This window comes from Neodiprion virginianus, chromosome 1 (genome assembly GCF_021901495.1).
Source record: "Neodiprion virginianus isolate iyNeoVirg1 chromosome 1, iyNeoVirg1.1, whole genome shotgun sequence".
NCBI lineage: Eukaryota > Metazoa > Arthropoda > Insecta > Hymenoptera > Diprionidae > Neodiprion > Neodiprion virginianus.
Window position 1 is genome coordinate 33,643,782 of NC_060877.1, and position 19,864 is coordinate 33,663,645.

Consider the following 19,864-nt stretch of genomic DNA (forward strand, 5'->3'; position numbering starts at 1 on the left):
TCCACATCTACATACACTGACTTACAGTGAAATCAGGACGAAACAACACCTGCAGCCGAGCCAGAATTCTGCGACACAATTTTGCGCGCTTGAATTACACAATCATGCTGCAATCCTGATTCGCGAAACGGCGTAGGAGTAATTCGCGTCACTTTAATACAGCGCGAATCAGCTCTTCTCGATTTCTCGTCGACAGGAAGTCGACGATAGAAATATCGATGTCTTGGTACACCGTGCTCCGATCCCGGGTGACAAGATTAGCGTAGGAAGCGGCGCACCGGTTCGGATATGGCGCAAGACGTATGGGATCCTGTTATCTCGCGCATCCTGGTCCAGGAGATGAGTCGGTGGCGCGGTGGACACTGCCCTGCGGAATCTAGTCGACGAGTGGGAGCAGCAGCCGGGTCATTCGCTACCCGTAGGTCCTTGCCCCGAGGAAGCCAGACATCCGTTGTCGCAGAATGAAGACGGAGCTGCATTGGACGCGGTGCAGGTATGGAGTAGGATCGTTTCCACAAACCGGCACGATGCGTTTCTTCGTTGCACCGATACTGGCCGACCTCAGAGATGATCGTATTTTCCACCACTCGTGGGTAAGAGGGAGAGGAAAGAGGTGCGTGATGCGAGGGCAGGCAGAAGCTCGATCGATGAAAGACATGCAGGGATCGCGAACCCGCGACGCGGCTAAACGTAATACGACACTTTCTCATTTTTGATACGACAACCTGTCGGTCAGCCGATTACATGGTCCGATAGGATTGTAGGCGGTGATGTATAAGTATTTTTGCTCGAGGGTCTTTATCTAACGCAAAGTGCTTTCCAAAGTGGGTGTCGACAAATTTCGATTAATGATGAAAATATTTGATTGACGGTTACGCGATCGGTTTCTCTAATCACAAGTTTTACCATCGATGATTCAAGGGTGTGGGTTTGAATTTGCTCAACAATTGTAACAATTTCACCGCAAAGCTTACGTGTACGGAAAACGTTATAATTATTATCTCAAGCATGAGAAGAGAAAGAGCTTTAAACTTCTAACTGTCCATTTAACAGTTTATCGCTCGTAAATGAACACAGCGTTGAAAGATGGTACGACTTGGTGCCGTGTTTCCTTCGCTCGGTTCTCTGTTTTATTCAATATTTTTTGCTTTTTATATCACCATTTTGCCGCCGATCCGTCCGACGGGCTGCTCCGTGTCCGAGAGCGGATCACCGAAGAAAGGATGGAACTTGTGGACTCGGTGAACCCGACTTCGGTGAGGCTAGGTTGAAACAGACTGGAACAGTTTCTTCGGAAAAACTCTGGAATGCAACAGGATCGTCGCAGCGTCGTTCTATAAATGTCTGCCTGACCATCCGCACCACGCAACTTGGCGTGCTTGCTGAATCACGCAATACCTCTGTCAAATATGGTGATAGCTGTGGAAAAGCTGTGCCTCTTCGACGTTTGAGCTCCGAATCCGGCCTCGCTTGTCACGTCTGCCAAAAATCTGTCAGAAAACTTTTCATCCGAATACAAGATGCTTCGCTGCATTCGGTCACACGGTCTACCTGAAAGAGATCACAGTACCCACGGTGTAAGACGAACCCCTTTCAATTAGTCATGCGGGTAAATAGCCGCGGAAACTGTTTGTTAGAAAGGCTCGGATTAGTGCTTGCACGTTCTGCTTTACTCGATGCTGAATCAAAGAAGTAGTTTGGACTACGTTAGTGGCAGGTATGACAAGAAACGATCGCACTTCTCGCCACTTTCCCGTATCCGCGGTTCGCGGTTCTCCAAGTCTCTCAACCGCTCGATACGCGTCTCCGACTTCCACAATAATCGTCAACTTCCACGTTCGGAATCACGTCGCCTTTCCCGGTTTTCCGGAAATGATCCGTTCTCTGACATGTCCGCGCCTCGCCCCGGAAGTACCGCTGCTCCAACTACGAATCAAAGATATCGGTCGTGTAACGTGTTCGGTTGCCGATCCTCAGGGTCCACGGTCCGCCGATGCGAGCCAACCTTATTGGCACGTAGATCGATATTGAGAGCGCTCATGCGTTGAAACGAAAGGAAGCGTGGCCCTCTAGTCACTTACAGTGTTATCCTTCCTTCAAGCTTTAAGCTTACAGTTTCTATAAATTGTTGGGAAAGTTGATTGTAATGTTTTTCAGGTGCCTTCGAAAGTTTCGAACGAGTAGCTAACCGTTTTGAATTGGTGAAAATTTACATCAGTCGTCACCTACAATATTGAAGAGAATAATTGATATGACGCCGAGACGGAGAATGAAATGTGAAAATGTTTTCATTTCACCAGCCCGAAGAATTTACATTTATTGAACATTGAGAAAACCGCAATATAGAACAGCGACCCTACTTTCGTAGAGATTCGAGTTTTACGGGCATTGTACAGGGAGTACCGATATTCACGCTTTTGCGTAATTCGATTGTAGTTTGGGTAAGTATACCGACTCGAGCACAATGCGACTGTAAGGCACTTTCACGCATACCGACGGTTATTTCGTCTCGGTAGGCCTTTGGACTCGGTTTAAAATTTTTTGGAAAGTTACAAGACACTGGAGAACAGAGGTGATTGATGTGTCCAGAATATAACGCACTACCGATGCCTTATAACGCCGAATCGAGCGAGGCTCGATCTGTTCGATCGAAGATTGATTTTTTCCACTTTCTAGACAGGGACGTGCGATTTCCTGCACGCCGTGGAATTTCGTGATTAGTTTTACTTTTTTGTCGCATTGCGTTCGCAATAATGTTCGTTCGCGCGTAGAATATTGCCTCAGAGCCCGGCCGAAGTGAGTCGCTTGTCTCAATCAACACGCGGCCCTCTTTTGTGGTTGAAAGTGATTGTTAACAACAGCTCGCCGCTGTTCCCGCTGCCGCTCTGCTGCCGCTGCTGCCGTTGCTTATGACACGAGAGGACCTAGACAACTATTTTTTGTCCAACTTCGTGGGCATTCGGTCGTTTGGCCAATCGCTCTATCGGCTCTGGGATTGCGTTCTTTTTTCACTACTACAATTAATAACGCAGGCTGCAGGTACCGTCTCAACGTATCATAACTGTTAAATCCACCTCGCGTTGATATCACACCTTCGCACACACGGACCGACTCGGTATTATGGATATTCAAGCAGACCGGGATTACTGCGAGACATATACAGGAGATCTGCGCCCCTCTCGATATTCCGGTAAGGTGATATCGTTCACTATGGTCATTAGATTCTTAAACAAGTAGTGCATGTATACATACAAGATAGTTCGAGGCGACTCGATCACTTTCTGTTTCTATATCGTAAAGATATTTTATTATCGGCACGTTAACGGGAAAATTAATAATTATAATGATCGTGCGGGAAACATTATATTTAGAAAGAAACTGCGGCGTTAAGCCGAATAAATAAAGAATGGGGAAGTTTATGATTCGAGGTATGATTGTGTAGTTTACGAGGGCTAGATACGGATGGGCGGGCGTCGTTTTCTCGCATTCCTCGTCTCTGAGGCAATTAGGGGCAGCAAAGGGAAAAAAATTGGAGAAACCAAGAAACAACAATTTAGAGAAGAGACCGACAGAGAAAAAGAGAGAAAGAGAGAGAATGACGCAATTTTAGCAATGAGCGAGGAGCGAGATCTCGACCGATATCCACCATTATTGACGACCGCCCGCAGGGTCAACCAACCAATTCTATCTCTTATACCTCACATCCGACCAAGGTGAAAAATAATAGCGCCCATATAACGGACATGGTCTTGTTGCTCTGGCGCAAATCAATTATCTCGAAAAATTTCTCAATCGTTATCTCGAGGCACCCGTTTTAGGTTCCATCATCTTATATCATTCGTAATAGGCAATGATTTAGATTCGTAGAATCCATTACCGCTGTTTAGAAAGCTGAGCGTATACAAAGCAAAGTACCGTGACTGCTGGCTCGATTGTCTGGCTAATAGTCTTGCCTTCCTTCAATATTAAGGCTATCATTATTTACACGGCTTCGAATCGCTATCGAGCTTGTTTTACCCGCCTGTTCGACACGATTCCACATCAGTAATCAATGTCCCTTCTATGGTTGGCCACCTCTTCGTAAGGTACCGCCACCAAATACGTCCCCGGCATGTGTACCGCCGTAGATAATGCAGGGAATGATGATCCATGCACCTTGGATCATAAAGTACATTCGTTAGTGATCGAGTCTTAACAAACTATTTGAGTATCGGGCAGACGCGGAAAATTATGACAAACATGAATACCGATTGAAAGGGCTCGGTATCTATATACCAGTGGCTTTTATTAATTTCAACAAATGCAACAAGTGGCGTAGGTGCACTTGCCTTTGTTTAGGCGTGTTTCAGCGACTTCGTTACACACCGTTCAACCTTTCGCCGGTATCGCAGAACCCTGCAGTTTTCTACTGGCCGCCGGTCTATCCAATTGATGCAGTTCTGTGACCATTGAATCGAAGTAAAATATCAATTAAAAAGACGAATGATGGATTTATAGAGCAATTACCAGACTTTTTTTAAATCCAGAAATTGATTATTCGGTTCATTACCAAATATTGTACTATGTAGAAACCATCTCAAATTCAATAAAATATTATTTATATTGTTTATCATCCTTTTCCATAAGTATTATATATTTCTTTTTATGGGTGAAAATTAAAGTACCGGTGATAATTTGTTAGCTAGTGAAAAAAAATACATGGTAACGAACCGGTTTGATTGAAAACTCACAAGAAAAATTAATTGTAATATGTACAACAGTTTTGTCTTATACTTACACGGCCATCAACGATTGAGAGATCGGAAATTGCGTTTTCCAATGAACTGTTCAGAACTGTTTGCGTCCAGCAAAAGCTGTCCTGAGGTTAATTCGAAATATCAATTGGTTTAGCTGGATGCGATGATCGAGATGTAGACTGAAATAAGATGATTTTAATAAATTGAAGTATATTATTTTAATAGTATAGTAATAATGAAGTACAGATGCTTTTATACAGTATGTATAGATAGACAGAGTCATAATAGATTTTTTACTTAATAATTATAGTCTATCGCTTGGTTAATCTAGACTTATTTAAAATTCATCAATTTATAATATCATATATAATCTACAAGAGAGGAGATATGTAGAACATGTAACATGTTAAATTTTAAAGTGAAAAATAAGTGTTGCCCCATCTCGTGACTTGACTCGTGTGTGATTGTGTGTTTAATTATATTATAAGATATATAGCTTTAATGAACGAATAATAATCGTAGTTTAGAGATCGTGTGCTATGCTAAAAATCTGACAGGGGCGCACTTATCCAATTCTCTAGCTTAGGTACGGAGCACCGAGAAATCGGCGTCATTCACTCCTCAATATTTCGCTTTTTTATTTCCTCTTCAATTAACACGCGGCGTCTTCTTTTATTTCTTTAATAATCACGACACGAGACGAATGCCCCTGATCGCTACTATAATTACTATAATATGTATAATGATAATTTTAATAATAATAATAATATATTAAGAATTACAGAGATTTTTACAAACATTATTACCTAATGAAAATTTGTACATAACTTTTTATAATTCCGTAATTACACTTTTGTTTTTTATTTTCTCTCTCTGTCTTCCTCTTTTACTTTGGCTTGTCAGACTACAAATTTTGACATAGGTTATAACTCGTTCCGAAACCCTTCTTTCTTCTTTTCACTTTTCTCTTTTCAATGACTACAAAATTTGATTTTCATCCATAGTGTGTATAAGATTGACATATTTGACTTGAAATTATAGTCATAAATTAACAATAGTAAGCAGTAACACTAATCGTAATAATGAGGATACTAATAATAATAATGATGATGATGATGATGATCATGATGATGATGATGATGATGATGATGATAATAGTAATAGATTTAATTTTAAGTTGAAATAAAAAATTCGATAAAGCCATAATTAATGATAATTATTATTATAGTAACAATAAATATCAGTGCAGGGGAGAACGAGGACTCACTTTTGAAACATCCTACCGAGAAAATACTCTCTATGGCAAAATTGATCAATATTCATAGTTTAATTTTGAAAAGATCGAGATAATGTTTGAGATATAACGTTTTGAGCCTTGCAAAATGTAAACAACTGCCACAATTTTATTGAAATATTTTGCAACAGTTCACAGAATCAGCTGTAATATAATCCATTAATCAATATCAACGAGCTCTTGAATTAAATTTGATTTAAAGCAGGTAGATTTCACAATTTCGGTAGAGCCTTCCCTCACTGAATGAATCTGATGAATTAAATGTAAGTAAGGTCATTGAAAACTTGTTAAAAAAATAGAACAAAAAAAAAAAAAAAGTCATTAACGTTTGTATTTTGTATCCGATATCTGCATTAAATTATCATTGACGCGTTTTGTAGGAACTAACTATTTAAGGGACTTACTTAGGCAAATAAGGACAAATATATATTAGTTTTGCATTACGCCGTGCACAATTCCAAAGTACAGAGAACTGCCTGTCGAACTATATTATGTCTCCTTCTCTCTTTGAAAAATAAAAAAAAAATAAAAATCTTAAAGAAAAGAAAATAAAAAATCGGATAGCTAACTAATCACTAAGTAAAGGAAAAGCGGAGCGGCGGTTTCGGGCGAGTTCGACGTCGGAGTCGCCCCGTTGCTGGCTACGTCGATACCTCTATCACTGGTTCGGCGGTATTATTGTTGAGCAATTCCTGCTTATCCCTAAGCTTGAGCTCGAACTGAGGCGACGGCGAGTTGTCCTGTTCCATGGGGGACATGGCGTCGGGCTCCTCGAGGGGTGAGACGCCCTCTTCGCTGTCCTCGTCCTCGTCGTATTCGCCCTCAGGATTCGTCCCGTGAAGGTCGTGAAGTCTGCCCGGCAGGTAAGTGGGGTAGGGGTGAGGAAGGCAGTATCCGTCACCCTCCGCGGTGGCCTTGCCGAAGAAGGACCTTATCTCGTCAAAGCAGGGATCCTCCCGTTCGTTCTCGTTGCTGCTCCCGGGTGAGTCGGCGGCGGAACCGACAACGCTGCCATCCGGAGCCTCGTGTTTCTTCAAATGGCGATCGAGGTTCGTCTGCTGCCCGAAGCACTTTTCGCAAAGCGGGCACTTGAAGGGTTTCTCCTTGTTGTGAATGTTCCTAACGTGGCGTTGGAGGTTGCTGGAAATGCTGAAGGACCTGTCGCAGTACTTGCACTTGTAAGGTTGTTCCCCGGTGTGGGTCCGAAGGTGCCTCGTGAGATTTGCCGAACGGGGAAACACCTTGCCGCAGAACTTGCACGCGTACCGATCCTTCGTCTTGATGTGAGGGTGGTGGTGGGGGTGGTGGTGGGGGTGGGACATCACCTCCTGAAACGGCTTCATGCCGGGGAACGCGCCGAGTGGCGGACGGGCCAGGAGGTCGAACCCACCTGGTCTACCGCCACTGGGCGCGTTCATGAGCGACCCTAAAAAATGATACCCACGGGAAGGTCCGAAGGGTGGAAGCGGCGGTAGGAGCCGAGATTCGGGTCCACCACCGGGGGGCAGGGGTCCCCCTGGGAAACCAGGGAACGTCCCGGACGGAGCGCGGTACATGGCGTCCAGTACCAACGGGTGAATGGGCCGTGGATAAGCCATGTGGGGAGGCGCGCTCGTCGGCGGTTGTTCGGCGACGGTGCACGGCGGACTGAGAGCCAACTTCTTCACCCTGGCCCCTATGCGTTCCTCGTCTTTGATCTTCCAGGGATCGGTTATCGCCTCCTCGACGACGGGGACCGGGGAGGAACTGTGACTTCCGGCAATGCTGGGCGTTTGACGTCTCCTTGTCTCGACCCTGAGATCGAGCGGCTGGTCCACGGGTTCCTCCTGCATCGCTTCGGCCTCCGAGCTCTTCTCCACTTTGCACTGCTTCAAAGGCGACTCCTCGTCCGTTTCCGGAGTGGGTTGAACCGGCGGCCTGGCAGGGGACGGCCTGAAGGTCGACGTCGCCTCCTCGGCCGTAGTGGGTGAGACCTTGTTGTGGTGCGTCGGTATCCGAGGTGGCGTGAACCTCTCCTTCTTCGGGCTTTCGCACCGCTTTTCAAGCTCCTCGATCTTCGGCGGGTAGACGAATGAATTGTTGTACAATCCTCCCGCGTTTTGGAACATGCCTGGGTAGGGTCCTAGACTCGGAACCGGGTAGAAGGGCAGCGTACACTGCGGCCGTGGGTAGACGAGAAACGAGCTGGGCCCCGAGGTCGGGAGCTGAGGCATGGCTCCGGTGGGTCCGGGCGGCCCCGTAGAGTCACAGAACCGTTTGTGTTTCGACAGAGCCGATGCTGAGCTGCAGGACTGTCCGCATTTACCGCACTTTATCTGCGCCCTACAGTCAGCGTGCATTCGCCTGTGCCTGCAGAGGTTTGAGAACTGCGTGTAGGCCTTGAAGCATACGTCGCATTGAAAAGGCTTCACGCTGCTGTGGATGTGGGTATGCTGCTTCAGGCCGGAGCTCGTCGCGAACGTCTTGCCGCAGTCCGGACAGGCGTGACTTCGGGCGCCAACGTGATGGGTCCTAATGTGGCGCTGGAGATTTGAGGGATCAGTGAACACCTGGGGAAAGATGGCCGGTACGTGAGTCGAGATGGTGGACTAATAGGGAATTTTTAGCCAACTCGATTTCGAACCACGATCGACTCTTACCTTTGGACAGTTCTCGCACTGGTAGCTCTTCAGGTCACCGTGAACGATCGCCCGATGCCGAACGACCAGTGGCCTCCATGCGTAGCCCTTGTGACACGTTTCGCACCGATATTGCTCCGCTGGATACCTGTGGCAGGTCACCAGGTGGCCATCGAGTCTGTAACAAAATAAAAGTGCAGATTAGACACACGGTCACCCTCAACGTCTTCCGACGCAAGCTCCGTACAAGTAGATCCACCGCGACAAAAACAAGATGGAATCGTCGGAGCATTCGCAAAACTACCTACGGAGGGCTACGGGATCGCCCCGCGACGGCGATGATATGCCGCGAGTTTAGCGTTGATCCAAGCAGAGTCAAGGGTGGTGACTAAGTGAGCAGTTCTCACCATTGCGTGATAACCACCTTCCACCCCCGCGGCCGGCTCCGCCTCCGCCTCCAGCCCGGCTTGAGGGTGCTTCGAAAAGGGTCACGACCAGGGGATGGGGACTTGAGGCACGATAGCGAATCGACACGGGGCAGGGGCACACGGGTACGGGCACGCAACGGTCACGACAGCACAGAACGGAACGGGGATGGGGACATTGATTTTGCCCAGCGAACGACGACGTGTGAAATTTAACCCGGAAAAGATACTCCGCGACCGTGGTTCTAACCACCGGACGATGAACAGGCTGCAAGTGTGCGCCGCAGAGACCAGGGATCCGCTATCTCCAATGATTTCTGTGGCTTTTCCCCGCCGCGCCGATTATCTCTGACGCAAAAGAAATGCTGTCGAGTAACGTCGAGTCGAAGCAGAACGCGTTCTTCGAAAGTCACTCGAAGCCAACCGACAATGAGCCTAAAACCGATTCTATAGTTCTGTATGCATAGATTCTCCCTCTTGGCGGTTTACAGTCCCGGAAGAAAGAGAGTGAGTGAGTGATAAGAGAGTGATAGAGCGAGAGAGAAGAAAGGGGAGAAAAGATTGGGCTTGGCAGTACAAATTGGTACGAAGCTCACAGGCGTCGGAGGAAGGAAATTCGAATTAATAATGCACCGGCAAATTTCTTATGGGAAGCCTATCGAGCGATACGACACATCGCAAACAAAGAGTGTCTATTATATCTAATGGCAAAATCTATAAAGCAAACTAGTTCGGAGTTGAACGCTGCGAAGGCGGGAGACACTCGTCCGGCCTCACACCGTGGTGTCATCCATCACGCCGGGCTGTAATCACGGGTTAGCACCACGCTAGTGGCTCTCAGGTGTTTCGTCACATAAGTATATCAATCCCGCAACCCGACCGACCCTGGCGACCTGTACCTGGGATTACCTAATTTCTACACAACCCTCGCAGGTTGCGTTATGGAATCAACGACGCGTGCCCCCTGCCAAGATTTCCAATTGATAACACGCTCGTACCTGAATTCACCCGGTTAATTAATAATTGACGATCGAGTTTCACCGTTACGAGTTTTTAGTATAACCGATTACCTATCTTTTCATCGAGATAACCTGTCTATGCTTTATGCGTGTATATGTCTGGAACGCCGAATTACCGTTTCAGAGGGTGACTTTTAGCATGCGACTAGCACTGTCCATGTCTATCTCCCACCTTGGTACAACCTTCGAATTGTGTAACGAAAAACAATTTTTATACACAAATTTATAGTACACGCCCAACATGTATCTGACTCTGAAGTTGTTCGCATTTTTGATGAAAGTTCAAAGCCTACAATTAAGTCAGTGATTTTATTAAATACTTACGAGTCGATTTCCTGGAAAGGTTTATCGCAGACCGTGCACCTTATATCCCCTTCCTTCTCCTCCTCTCTGTCCTCATCGACGGTACCGCTGTGCTGAGAAGCTGAAACAAAAAGAGAAAAATATTAGTTGGATTGATCATAACGAGTCACTCGTGATCTCCGTGTCCGAGCATCTGACCCGATACCTGTTTACTTCAGAATTTAGCTTTACAGGCATGATAAGTATCGCTTGGAATTGATTCGTAAATGGGTAGCAGCCCTTTTGCTCGGTGCCATTAAGTCACGTGATTGAGGCCAACGAGCTTCGGTGCAAATAGCGAGTGGAATAGAGGACAACCAGGACTAGCGACAGTGGCGTGACGGATAGGAGAAGCGCCATCGTGTGTCGTGGGAATCACAAGTTGAATTATTAAACCGAACGACTAATGCCTACGTTGAAGCTCAGCCGTAGCTGGCTGAACGAGGAGCGAAACGAAATTGAACAGAGCCAAGCTATCGATGACTTTCGGTGTCGGATTATCGATACACTTTATTACGGAAATTGATTGCGTTGACTCGGATCCATTTTGAATGAATTCTCGATAAAAACTAATACGAATAAGAAATCCGTAAAGTTTTTCCTGTTCTGAAAAACGGTGTGTTTCAATATGTTTCATCCTGTAAATCGCACGGGGGCGGGAAAAAATCTAAAACTCATCCACTGATTGAACAAAAAAACGATGTATCGAATTACGTGACACTGAGTAAAACTGACTTCTGAATTACACGCAGAATCCAAGATGCCTCTATGAAGGGTCCTGACGATTTCCAAAACAACCACGAGAAGAAGTCACTGTGCACCGACTGCGATCCGACACACAACTCGTCCCAAAGACAATAGAAACAACGATGCTCTAGTTATAGCGCCAGGTCCTCGAATAAACGGATGCGGCCGGGGTGCTCGGGCTCGTTTCCTATTGGCCGTTGCGTCCAGGATACCGTCCAATCCTAACCCGCCCCGGGAAACCCCCGCGGCAGGAATACCACAGCCGACGATTGCTCGAGTCAGGAAGTTGAGAGCGGTAAATCATATGCAGAACCAAATGCCCCAAATTTGAAAATTCTTGTTTCAAAATAACTTTCGAGAATTGCACCCGGAGTCTTATACGTTTTTTTTTTTAATATTGTTTCCCCCTGGCTTGTAGATTACGAATTACGAATTACGAGGTATGTTGTCAAAAGTTGTGTCTTTACGGCTTTCCTACCTGTCCGAAGATCTGATACGAAGAAACTTCCTTCGATGTAAGAAGAAAGCGAAGCGATGGCAGTAGGCAGCTGATCCGAGCGTCAACTTGCGCACTCGACGCGAGGACTGATTGTGAAAGAGCTGGGAGCTGGTCAGAACTTCGTCGAGGATAACCGCAGGGACAAGAAGCGGCTCGGCAGCGGCCGAATAGCTTCGCATGTCGTGAGCGCCGACAAGGGACGGGATAATTATTAATGGTAGGGATCATCGGCGCGCTCTCGAATTAAACCGGCGATAAAATGGGCCCCATGAATGATCTCAACGGTTATTTAAATCTCCTGTTATATGCACTTGGCGGCCATATGGCTGCGGCGGTGGCCCCCAACGGACCGCCATGGGAACCGGGTACGGCCACGTACGGGAACCTCCTCCGTCGCCGGCGCGTTTTACACCCTCTGCTCACCCCGAACGCAGTGTTAATCGCACGTCTATCTAAAACTAATTACCGCTTACGGGGGCCGAGAGGCCTTCGGGCATTTCTCGCTTCTGTGCTTTATCCTTCAGTTTTTAAAGGGATGCGGTTAACCTCATTGCAGACCATCTCGGCTTTACTTTCCGTATTACCGAGAATTCGTCATTTGCATTCTTCTCCATTCAGCGGTTCGATGCTTACTGTTGCGGTAAAGTCGCTGCTTGATAAATACTTATCCCGGTCATGCTTCTACGTGTATTAGGGTCTTTCAGTAAAAAATATTTACGATTTTCCACCACGGCACCCCCTAAAAAGTTTATTTAGGACGAATGAAAAATCCTGTCAAAAGATGACAGTTCTACGTTATGCGGAACATCGCGCTCGGTTGATTTTTCACTGTTATACAATTTTTTAAATTTATGAAGTGTCGTGAATTGATTTTTCCGCTCATTGCTTACATCAATCACAATATCATATTATACCACAGAGAAGACTCACACTTGTAATATCAAGATTCCGGTTGGTGTTTGAGAAGTGTATCAGACGACTTTTTCATTATTAATTCAATCTCATAAAATAGTTATAATATAATATGAACTCTTAATTTAGGAGAATAAGATTCCCAGTTGATATATCGTTGCGTTGTGTATTGTGACCTTTGGATCGAATATAAATGTCAGGAAAGAAATAGTAACTGAAGTGCTACAACGTGTGATTTCACAAATTCATAACAACGTATAAAAAAAAAAGTAAAAAATCTAATGAGCACGACATTCCACATAACGTAGAACGTTCATATTTTTACAGAATCTTTCTTTTACCCAAAACAAACTTTTTAGGGGGTCCCACGGTGGAAAATCGTGAATTATTTTTTTCTGAAACACCGTTAACGTACACAGATGTTCCGTACACCATCAAACTTTTCAAGGTATCACCACGTAAATGACCAGCATTACAATTTCTGACGCAAATACGTAACGTCAGTACAGCTGTCTTTTTCATTGGGAGGAACTGCTTTATCTAATCACACTTATGAACGGTGGTTTAGACTGTCCGGGAAAAATTCTTTGAGTTAAAGCACTGCTAACATTCCTATTCAACATGACGTGCATAAAATATGTTATTGACCTTGATATTAAAAACATCGAAGTAAATTTTACTTTCAAAAAGCTGTTCTAAATTCATCGCAATAATATGATAACATGTTTGAATGTTGAAATCGTAGAGGATCAAAATTACCAAAGACTTTCAAAAAATATTCTTTGGAAAAGAGGAAAGAATGATTTGAAAACGTCTTTTCAAATCTTCAATGCGTTTGAAGTTCAATACATTCACTGTCCTGCGTATTAATTTACTGGATGAGAATTTCCCGCTAGGGCGTGCGACAAACCGTAACAAAAACACATAGAGCAAACGTTCAATGTGGGCGACGAATAATGAAGTGCAGCTAGCCTCAGATAGGCGTATATGTTTAACGTAATCCCAACGTATAATACGCTGGGAATCCGATGGACCCCCGGCGAGGTAGCCTTGCGGAAAGTCAACAGGTGGGATCCACCGGCGTAGCGAAGTCCGTTGGACTGCGGAACACCCGGGTAGCCGAGGACGCGCGGCCTGGGAAAAAGTAACCGAAATCAATTCAAGTGACTCTGCGTACGTTTGCGGGGAATCGCGTCATCCGGCCGACAAAGGGTGGAAGCGATGTGGAATTACGACGGAAAGAAAGAAGTAAACGGTAGAACAAAGATTCTCGATACGTGTAACTAGAGCTCGTCTGGTTCAATAAGATACGCATCTGCGGGTTCGCGATTCGCACGTGTTCACGAGGAAGTGAAAATTACGTAACTGAGAGGAAAAACCAAGAAGTTAAAATTACAAATAAGATATAATATTACATTTATTGTACGTCCGGAATGTGATGTGTGAAGATCTTGCTGTGTAAAAAATGACGTTCACACTGCGCAAACAACAGAAACGGCAAAATCGTGAAATCTGATGAGGAAAAAGTGGATAAAATATAGTTTAAAGAGAAAAGAAGAAAGGAAAGAAAAATTACTCCTGCGTCGCAGCGGCGTAAAACGCGTATAATATATGTCAAGGTTGCATCGCTGCGCCGATCGTCGCTCGAGCCAAAAGTCAAATAGACGCGTCATTAGTTTCGAGGCGTCGGATCAGATAGGGCTGCGCGTGTACCGCCGCTGGGCGCGTGCCCCATTGTGTCGTACCCCTTTTTTGGGTCGTGTTTTTTTTTTAACTTCGCTCTTTGCTACGACTTTGCTTGCTTTTTATCCTTTTTCTATCCCGGACCCGGTTACGCGCGTGTTAATCGACAAAGCGCGTCATAAATTATCGAAACCCCTAATAGAGACGTGGAGGAAAAAACTAATGGCTTGCGAAAAAGTGGGTAGCACAGAATATGTCTCGGGAACTATAATAACTCACACACGCGTTAACACCGAGCGCGGATCCTTCTGAACGCGTTTACGCCCATCCGTGGTTAGGCGCCTGATGGTGGAATCCGGCCTCACGATCTCTTGCGGTTTCCCACCCTCGTGCGCCGTAATCGCATTATATACTTAAATCGTATGTAAATTGTATACATAGTTACGAAACTCTACAGTCTGCCCGGAAACTGCGCTGTTGTAATCTTAAAACTGCATTGCAACACCATTTAAAGTCAGTCCCATATTACAGTTAATGGCGAGATCAGGTTAATCAGTAATCTAAATCGCTTGATATCCCATAATAATGACTTTGGAACCATGGGTGCAATTCCAAATAAAATTTGGTATGTGAAGAACCAAATAAGAAAGAGAAAAAAAAAAAAAAAATGCCAGCAGAACATCGGTTATGAAACAGCGGTGCCGTTTTACAGAGCAGAGACACGTGCCTCCCTTAGTACAGAATGTAAAACGAAATGGCGATCTGACGCGATATAATATCCGAGGTTAAGCCGCGATTTGAATTCATCTATATATGCATACACACACCTATGACGTATGGGGGACAAATGCGAGGACGCGTGTCCGTATTTTTTCGGCCGGTAGTTTAGCCGAATGGGCGACCCGACGTAGGCGTGTTAAAGCGATTCTATCCCCCGAAAGAAATATGTAGACACGATTCGTGTATAGCTACAGCGTTTTGTGCGTATGTAGGGAATAAAAAAAAAAAAAAACGCGTACGCTTCTGCAGCGAACTGCATGGGGAGACGGGGAAAATCCGGGGGAAAAGCCATTGCAGGGGCGCAGATGCCCGTCGCAAGGGTTGCTCGGCCCGCTTACGCCTGTTTGACATCATTATTGCGATTATATTTTGCTCACCATTGTCGCCCGCCGCCTCGGGGGGAAGTTGTTCTCTGCTGCAGTGCAGGAGCGTTTTGAGATATGAGAACGTCCCGGGTGACACGTGGTCGGCGCTTATAAACTGCTAATTCGTATAGATGCATATTTTCCGGCCACCCGGAGGCGCCGATTGCTCGCTACGTTGAGCCTACTTTAATTTCTTAATTAATTTTACAAATTAACGTTTATATCGCTGGGGTGAACTTAATTGCAACGGCATGTCCCGGCTCTAAAAGTGTCTCGTAAAAATACTCCTTAATTTTCAACCACTCCGCAGCGCCCCTGCAGACGGTAAAGATATGCGGAGCACGCGCCCCGCGCAATTAGCCCCTAAGAAGTTATGGGAATTCTTGGGAATTCTCTGGTCGCTAGTAGTCACGGGCTGAACTTGACGAAAAATTCATCTAGGAACTTGCGCGACCAGTCGTTCGTTCCTCGGAGCTCCTATCTGCAGCGTTTCAACCAAAACCGAACGTCATTGGGTCGGAGAATGGCGAATGATTTGAAAAGAATCAGAGACGGGGGATTTGTTTTGGTCGCATTACGATGGTTCCGACTCACCCCCGAACCCCCGTTGACTTGCACCGCTCGTTGATGCCACTTATACTCCCTGATACGTGGCTCGAGTAATTACGGATAAACATTTGACCGGAACTAGCGGCGTCCATTTCCGGCACAGCTTGACTCGTGACTCCCCCGGAGGGTTGGAGGGTGAGTGTCGGTTGATCGATATTTTAACGAATGTGTATCGCTCGGAGTTCATCAAACGCAAACGAGTGTTCCGAGAATAATCAGTATCGAATTTTTGCGAGACGAAACTTTATTAAAAAAGTTTCGAGTGCTTCGTGCTTGCAGGAGTAGAAGTGAATGGGGAGGGTAAAAAACGAACCGTCGACAAAAATTAAATGAGCGGAGAAGCCGAAGGTAAAGAACAGCGTTGTAAAAATTATTGCCGAAATCGCAACAGTTGCCGCGGCGCGCGTGCAATTCGATTCAACTTTGACAATTAGCACCGTTTTAATTACCACCACCCGGCATCCGGCCTTCGCATAATCTTGACGAAACTCTGTACACCCTTCCATATCTCTTCTTCAGCCTTATACAGTCGCGTTGTCAACGATCGTTTCGGAGTCACGATCTAATTTATATAATATTTCTGTCGATAAATTCAAATCGAACCTCATCATGTTCAGACGCACGATGAGAATAAATTTCGAACAATTTTTCGTATAATTCATTGATCGGACCATTTTTTCTTTGGATCTTATTTTCTATCGTTTCAGGTGTTTTGCTCTATCTGTCCATGGAAGTGTATGTCTTTATCACCTTATAGAAGGTTATACAAGAATCTCATTTGCCCAAAGTAAAATTGTAAAATACATGGGGTTCGATACTTAATCTTGTTCGATTGAAACCCAAGAGTATGCACTTGAACCAGAAAAAAAGTGCGGAATATTTTATTTCGTTCAAAGATGAATTGGATCCGAAGTCGAAATAGCAAGTTAGAATAAGAGAAAAACCCCCTTAAAAAATCTTCACTGACAGTCAAGACGAATGAAACGACTTCTCGACGACGCAATAAAAGCGAATCTGTCCAGATTCGAATAACACAAGCCAAGATATCAACAATTTGCTCAGATTTATTTCCATTTCATAATTACAGGTACGTTGTTTCATTCGCGTTCACCATCATCGGCGCACACGACATAACCGGAAATTTTTTAAACGATTTTCGTCCCCTCACCTGACCTTCGACTCAGAAGAAAGTACGTTGTTACTCAACGATCCTTAACCATTATCGATGACAAAGTACAGCAGTGTATTTGACGATTATTTCTACGACGCAGACTCGTGCGTTCGAATCGTTGATTCGACGCTAGATGGGAATGATGTTAACTCCACTTTACGAGTACTCCCCGAATCCGTTGTGCAGCGGACACGCGTGCGGCGAAAGACAAAAAGAATCGGTGTGCGTACCGAGAGAGACGGTTGGCCAGGTGAATCACGCCGAGTTCGTCGAGGCGTGACGACCTGCTACGAGCGGCGACTATTTGGGCTGGGTTGCGACCCGACTTTGGTGCGAATCACGAGTCACCGATCACGTTTGACCCCCAGGACCCGGTATCTGGGCCTATCTACCCTTGCGCTGCAAGTCCGCCTGTCCTGCGGAGCACCTGCCTGCAGTTCTGTACCCTGCATATGCATACCTGCCCTGAGTTGCGCCGGCTAATGGCGTACGCACGAGACTCGATTCGAAGCGTATCGTTCCACGCGAGGAGTCACAGGGCGGAACGATGTGTTTAACATATGTACCGTGTTACAATTTCGCACTTACCGGTCTCCTTGTCGCTCCTGTCCTCCACCGTGTTTTCACCGAGCATATCCTGCAGCTGGAGCGGCTCCCGCGAACCCAGAAGCAGCTCCTCGCCCGCTGCTATATCTCGAATCGTTTCGTACACCACCTGCGATCGGAAGGTTTATGTTACGTATTTATGACGGGGATGAAGCGGGTTTAGGAGATGAATTCGTCTTCCAAAAATCGGATCCTGGGAATTGGGGTAACCTTCGCTTTCTCTTCGACGTGTAACTAGAGTTGCTAGTTTTTCAGCGTTCGTCAAAATTTATTGTAATCACAATTGTTGAATTGTGTTGTTTGAATGATGACGTTTTCAACTTTCAAATTATTTGCAATTCCTGTTTGTTTCTTGAAAGAAACTCTATGCAACATGGTCAGATTCTATTTATCGTCAGTTCGTGCATTTTTTTGAATTCATTGAAAATTCATTGTGATAAGAGTTAAATGAATGACAACAATCGAATAACGTGAACAAAGCAATGTTGCTCGAAGAATAATATTAAAACTATGATCTGTTACAAGAACAGTGACAAATATATACTCGGAAAAATTCGTCGAAGCGATCAAAAATATTATTCCCACTACTTTCACGTGAAATAAAGATGTTTCTACAAAAACAAATTGACACCACAATACGAAAAATTCTGTTGCGATTGCGAAATCAGATCCATACATTGAAATCATTTTTGTGGAGGTTGCGAAATGATTTTTCAATTATTGCAATCAAATAAGTCATCGTTTCAACTTTTAATAGCGATATAGGCATATGTTACATTGTTAGTGGTTCAAAATATTCTCAAGTCATTGTTATGGATGATTGAAAAGATATGGCCGAAAACGATAGTTATACCTTTCTTTTCGAAAAGATAAATAGTCGAATAAAACTGACCATGCAAATTGAATCTAATGCGCAAAGTTTTTAGGTTCCAAATTTTGCATAAAAAAAAAAAAAAACACCTGTCGAGCTATACTTGAAATCTTCTCGTATTCTTAGAGCAATTATTTGATTGTTTCTGGTATTTTGTTTTACCCCGAAAAAGTGTTCTTCTAAGCTTGCCTATGAATTGATTTTATCGAATGCTCAAAAGTCAGTGTTCTCCAAGTGTAACACATAAAAGATCGATAATTTGTACGATCTACGAATCGCGTTAGCACTCATCGTTTTCTTTTTCCGTCCATCCTGACTTTTTTCGATTCGCAGTAGTACGTAGTACATGAAAGAAAAAACGCAGCATCGACCGATTCACCCTTGAATAAATCAATCAGAGTCGTAATCGACGAGCCGGGTGATTACAGTGACGCTGGGTCGTGATAGGCAGTCACTTTTCCCTCTCTTCACGAATTGGGGATAGAACCCCTAACTCCCGCGGCAATGAAAACGCCGGGGCTCGACGACTTAATAACCAAACACCCCGAGTTGAATTTCCTCTCGTATAATACACGCATACGATTGTCATGTGTCTCCGTTCGCACCGTGAGTCGCTTTTGATCCGGTCTCGGTTCGTCGTTTCCCGGTTTTGACCCTGCAGCCCCTGCAAGCTTGCAGAGTGACCTCAGACGGCCCCGAGTCACTCGGACCTTGAAATTGACGCGTGGATGGCACCGAATAATGCAGCTACTGCGAGAGCCGTAAAACTCATTTTTTACAATAAATATCCCGATCATTTTCAGCTGATGTCGCAGCCGGTTATCGCGGAGTGAATTGCCCCGAGGGGCGCGGACATACTTCATGACGAATTAACGGCTTAACGATACTAACATATGTTGGAACGAGAGCTAAATGGAGTTAACTCGTTTGTTTGGTCATTTTCAATTCCATTCAATCGATTGGTATTTGCAACTGACGCCGAGTCTGTTGTTTTCTCTAATTGCAGCGTGCGGCAGGTCGACAGAAATTGAGGCTCTATAATGAAGCATTCCGCAGGTGCTCGAACGCATAATATCTGTATTTTTTTCCTTTCTTTTTTTTACTTTTAACTCGTGAACCAATCTAAAGAAAATAATGTAGTTCCTTCAGTCTGACATTTCAAAGACACCAGAAACGGAAGTTCAGCG

At 45.0% G+C, this 19,864-nt stretch overlaps 1 protein-coding gene across 2 annotated transcripts in view; it reads right to left on the reverse strand.

Annotated features, from left to right (window-relative positions):
- Positions 1-4,302: 4,302 nt before the first annotated feature.
- The window catches only part of LOC124308241 (histone-lysine N-methyltransferase MECOM-like), a 32,672-nt gene continuing 17,110 nt past the window's right edge, over positions 4,303-19,864 (reverse strand). Inside the window, exons 5-9 of one of the 2 annotated variants that reach the window (XM_046770792.1) lie at positions 17,789-17,915; positions 10,417-10,516; positions 8,670-8,826; positions 4,778-8,552; positions 4,303-4,439 (exon numbers count right to left, since the gene is read on the reverse strand). In XM_046770792.1, coding sequence (XP_046626748.1) covers positions 6,672-8,552; positions 8,670-8,826; positions 10,417-10,516; positions 17,789-17,915 — 2,265 coding nt within the window. In that variant the 3' untranslated portion in view covers positions 4,303-4,439; positions 4,778-6,671. Of the gene's footprint in view, positions 4,440-4,777; positions 8,580-8,669; positions 8,827-10,416; positions 10,517-17,788; positions 17,916-19,864 lie in introns of both variants that reach the window. The other variant, XM_046770783.1, reaches the window with a different exon arrangement.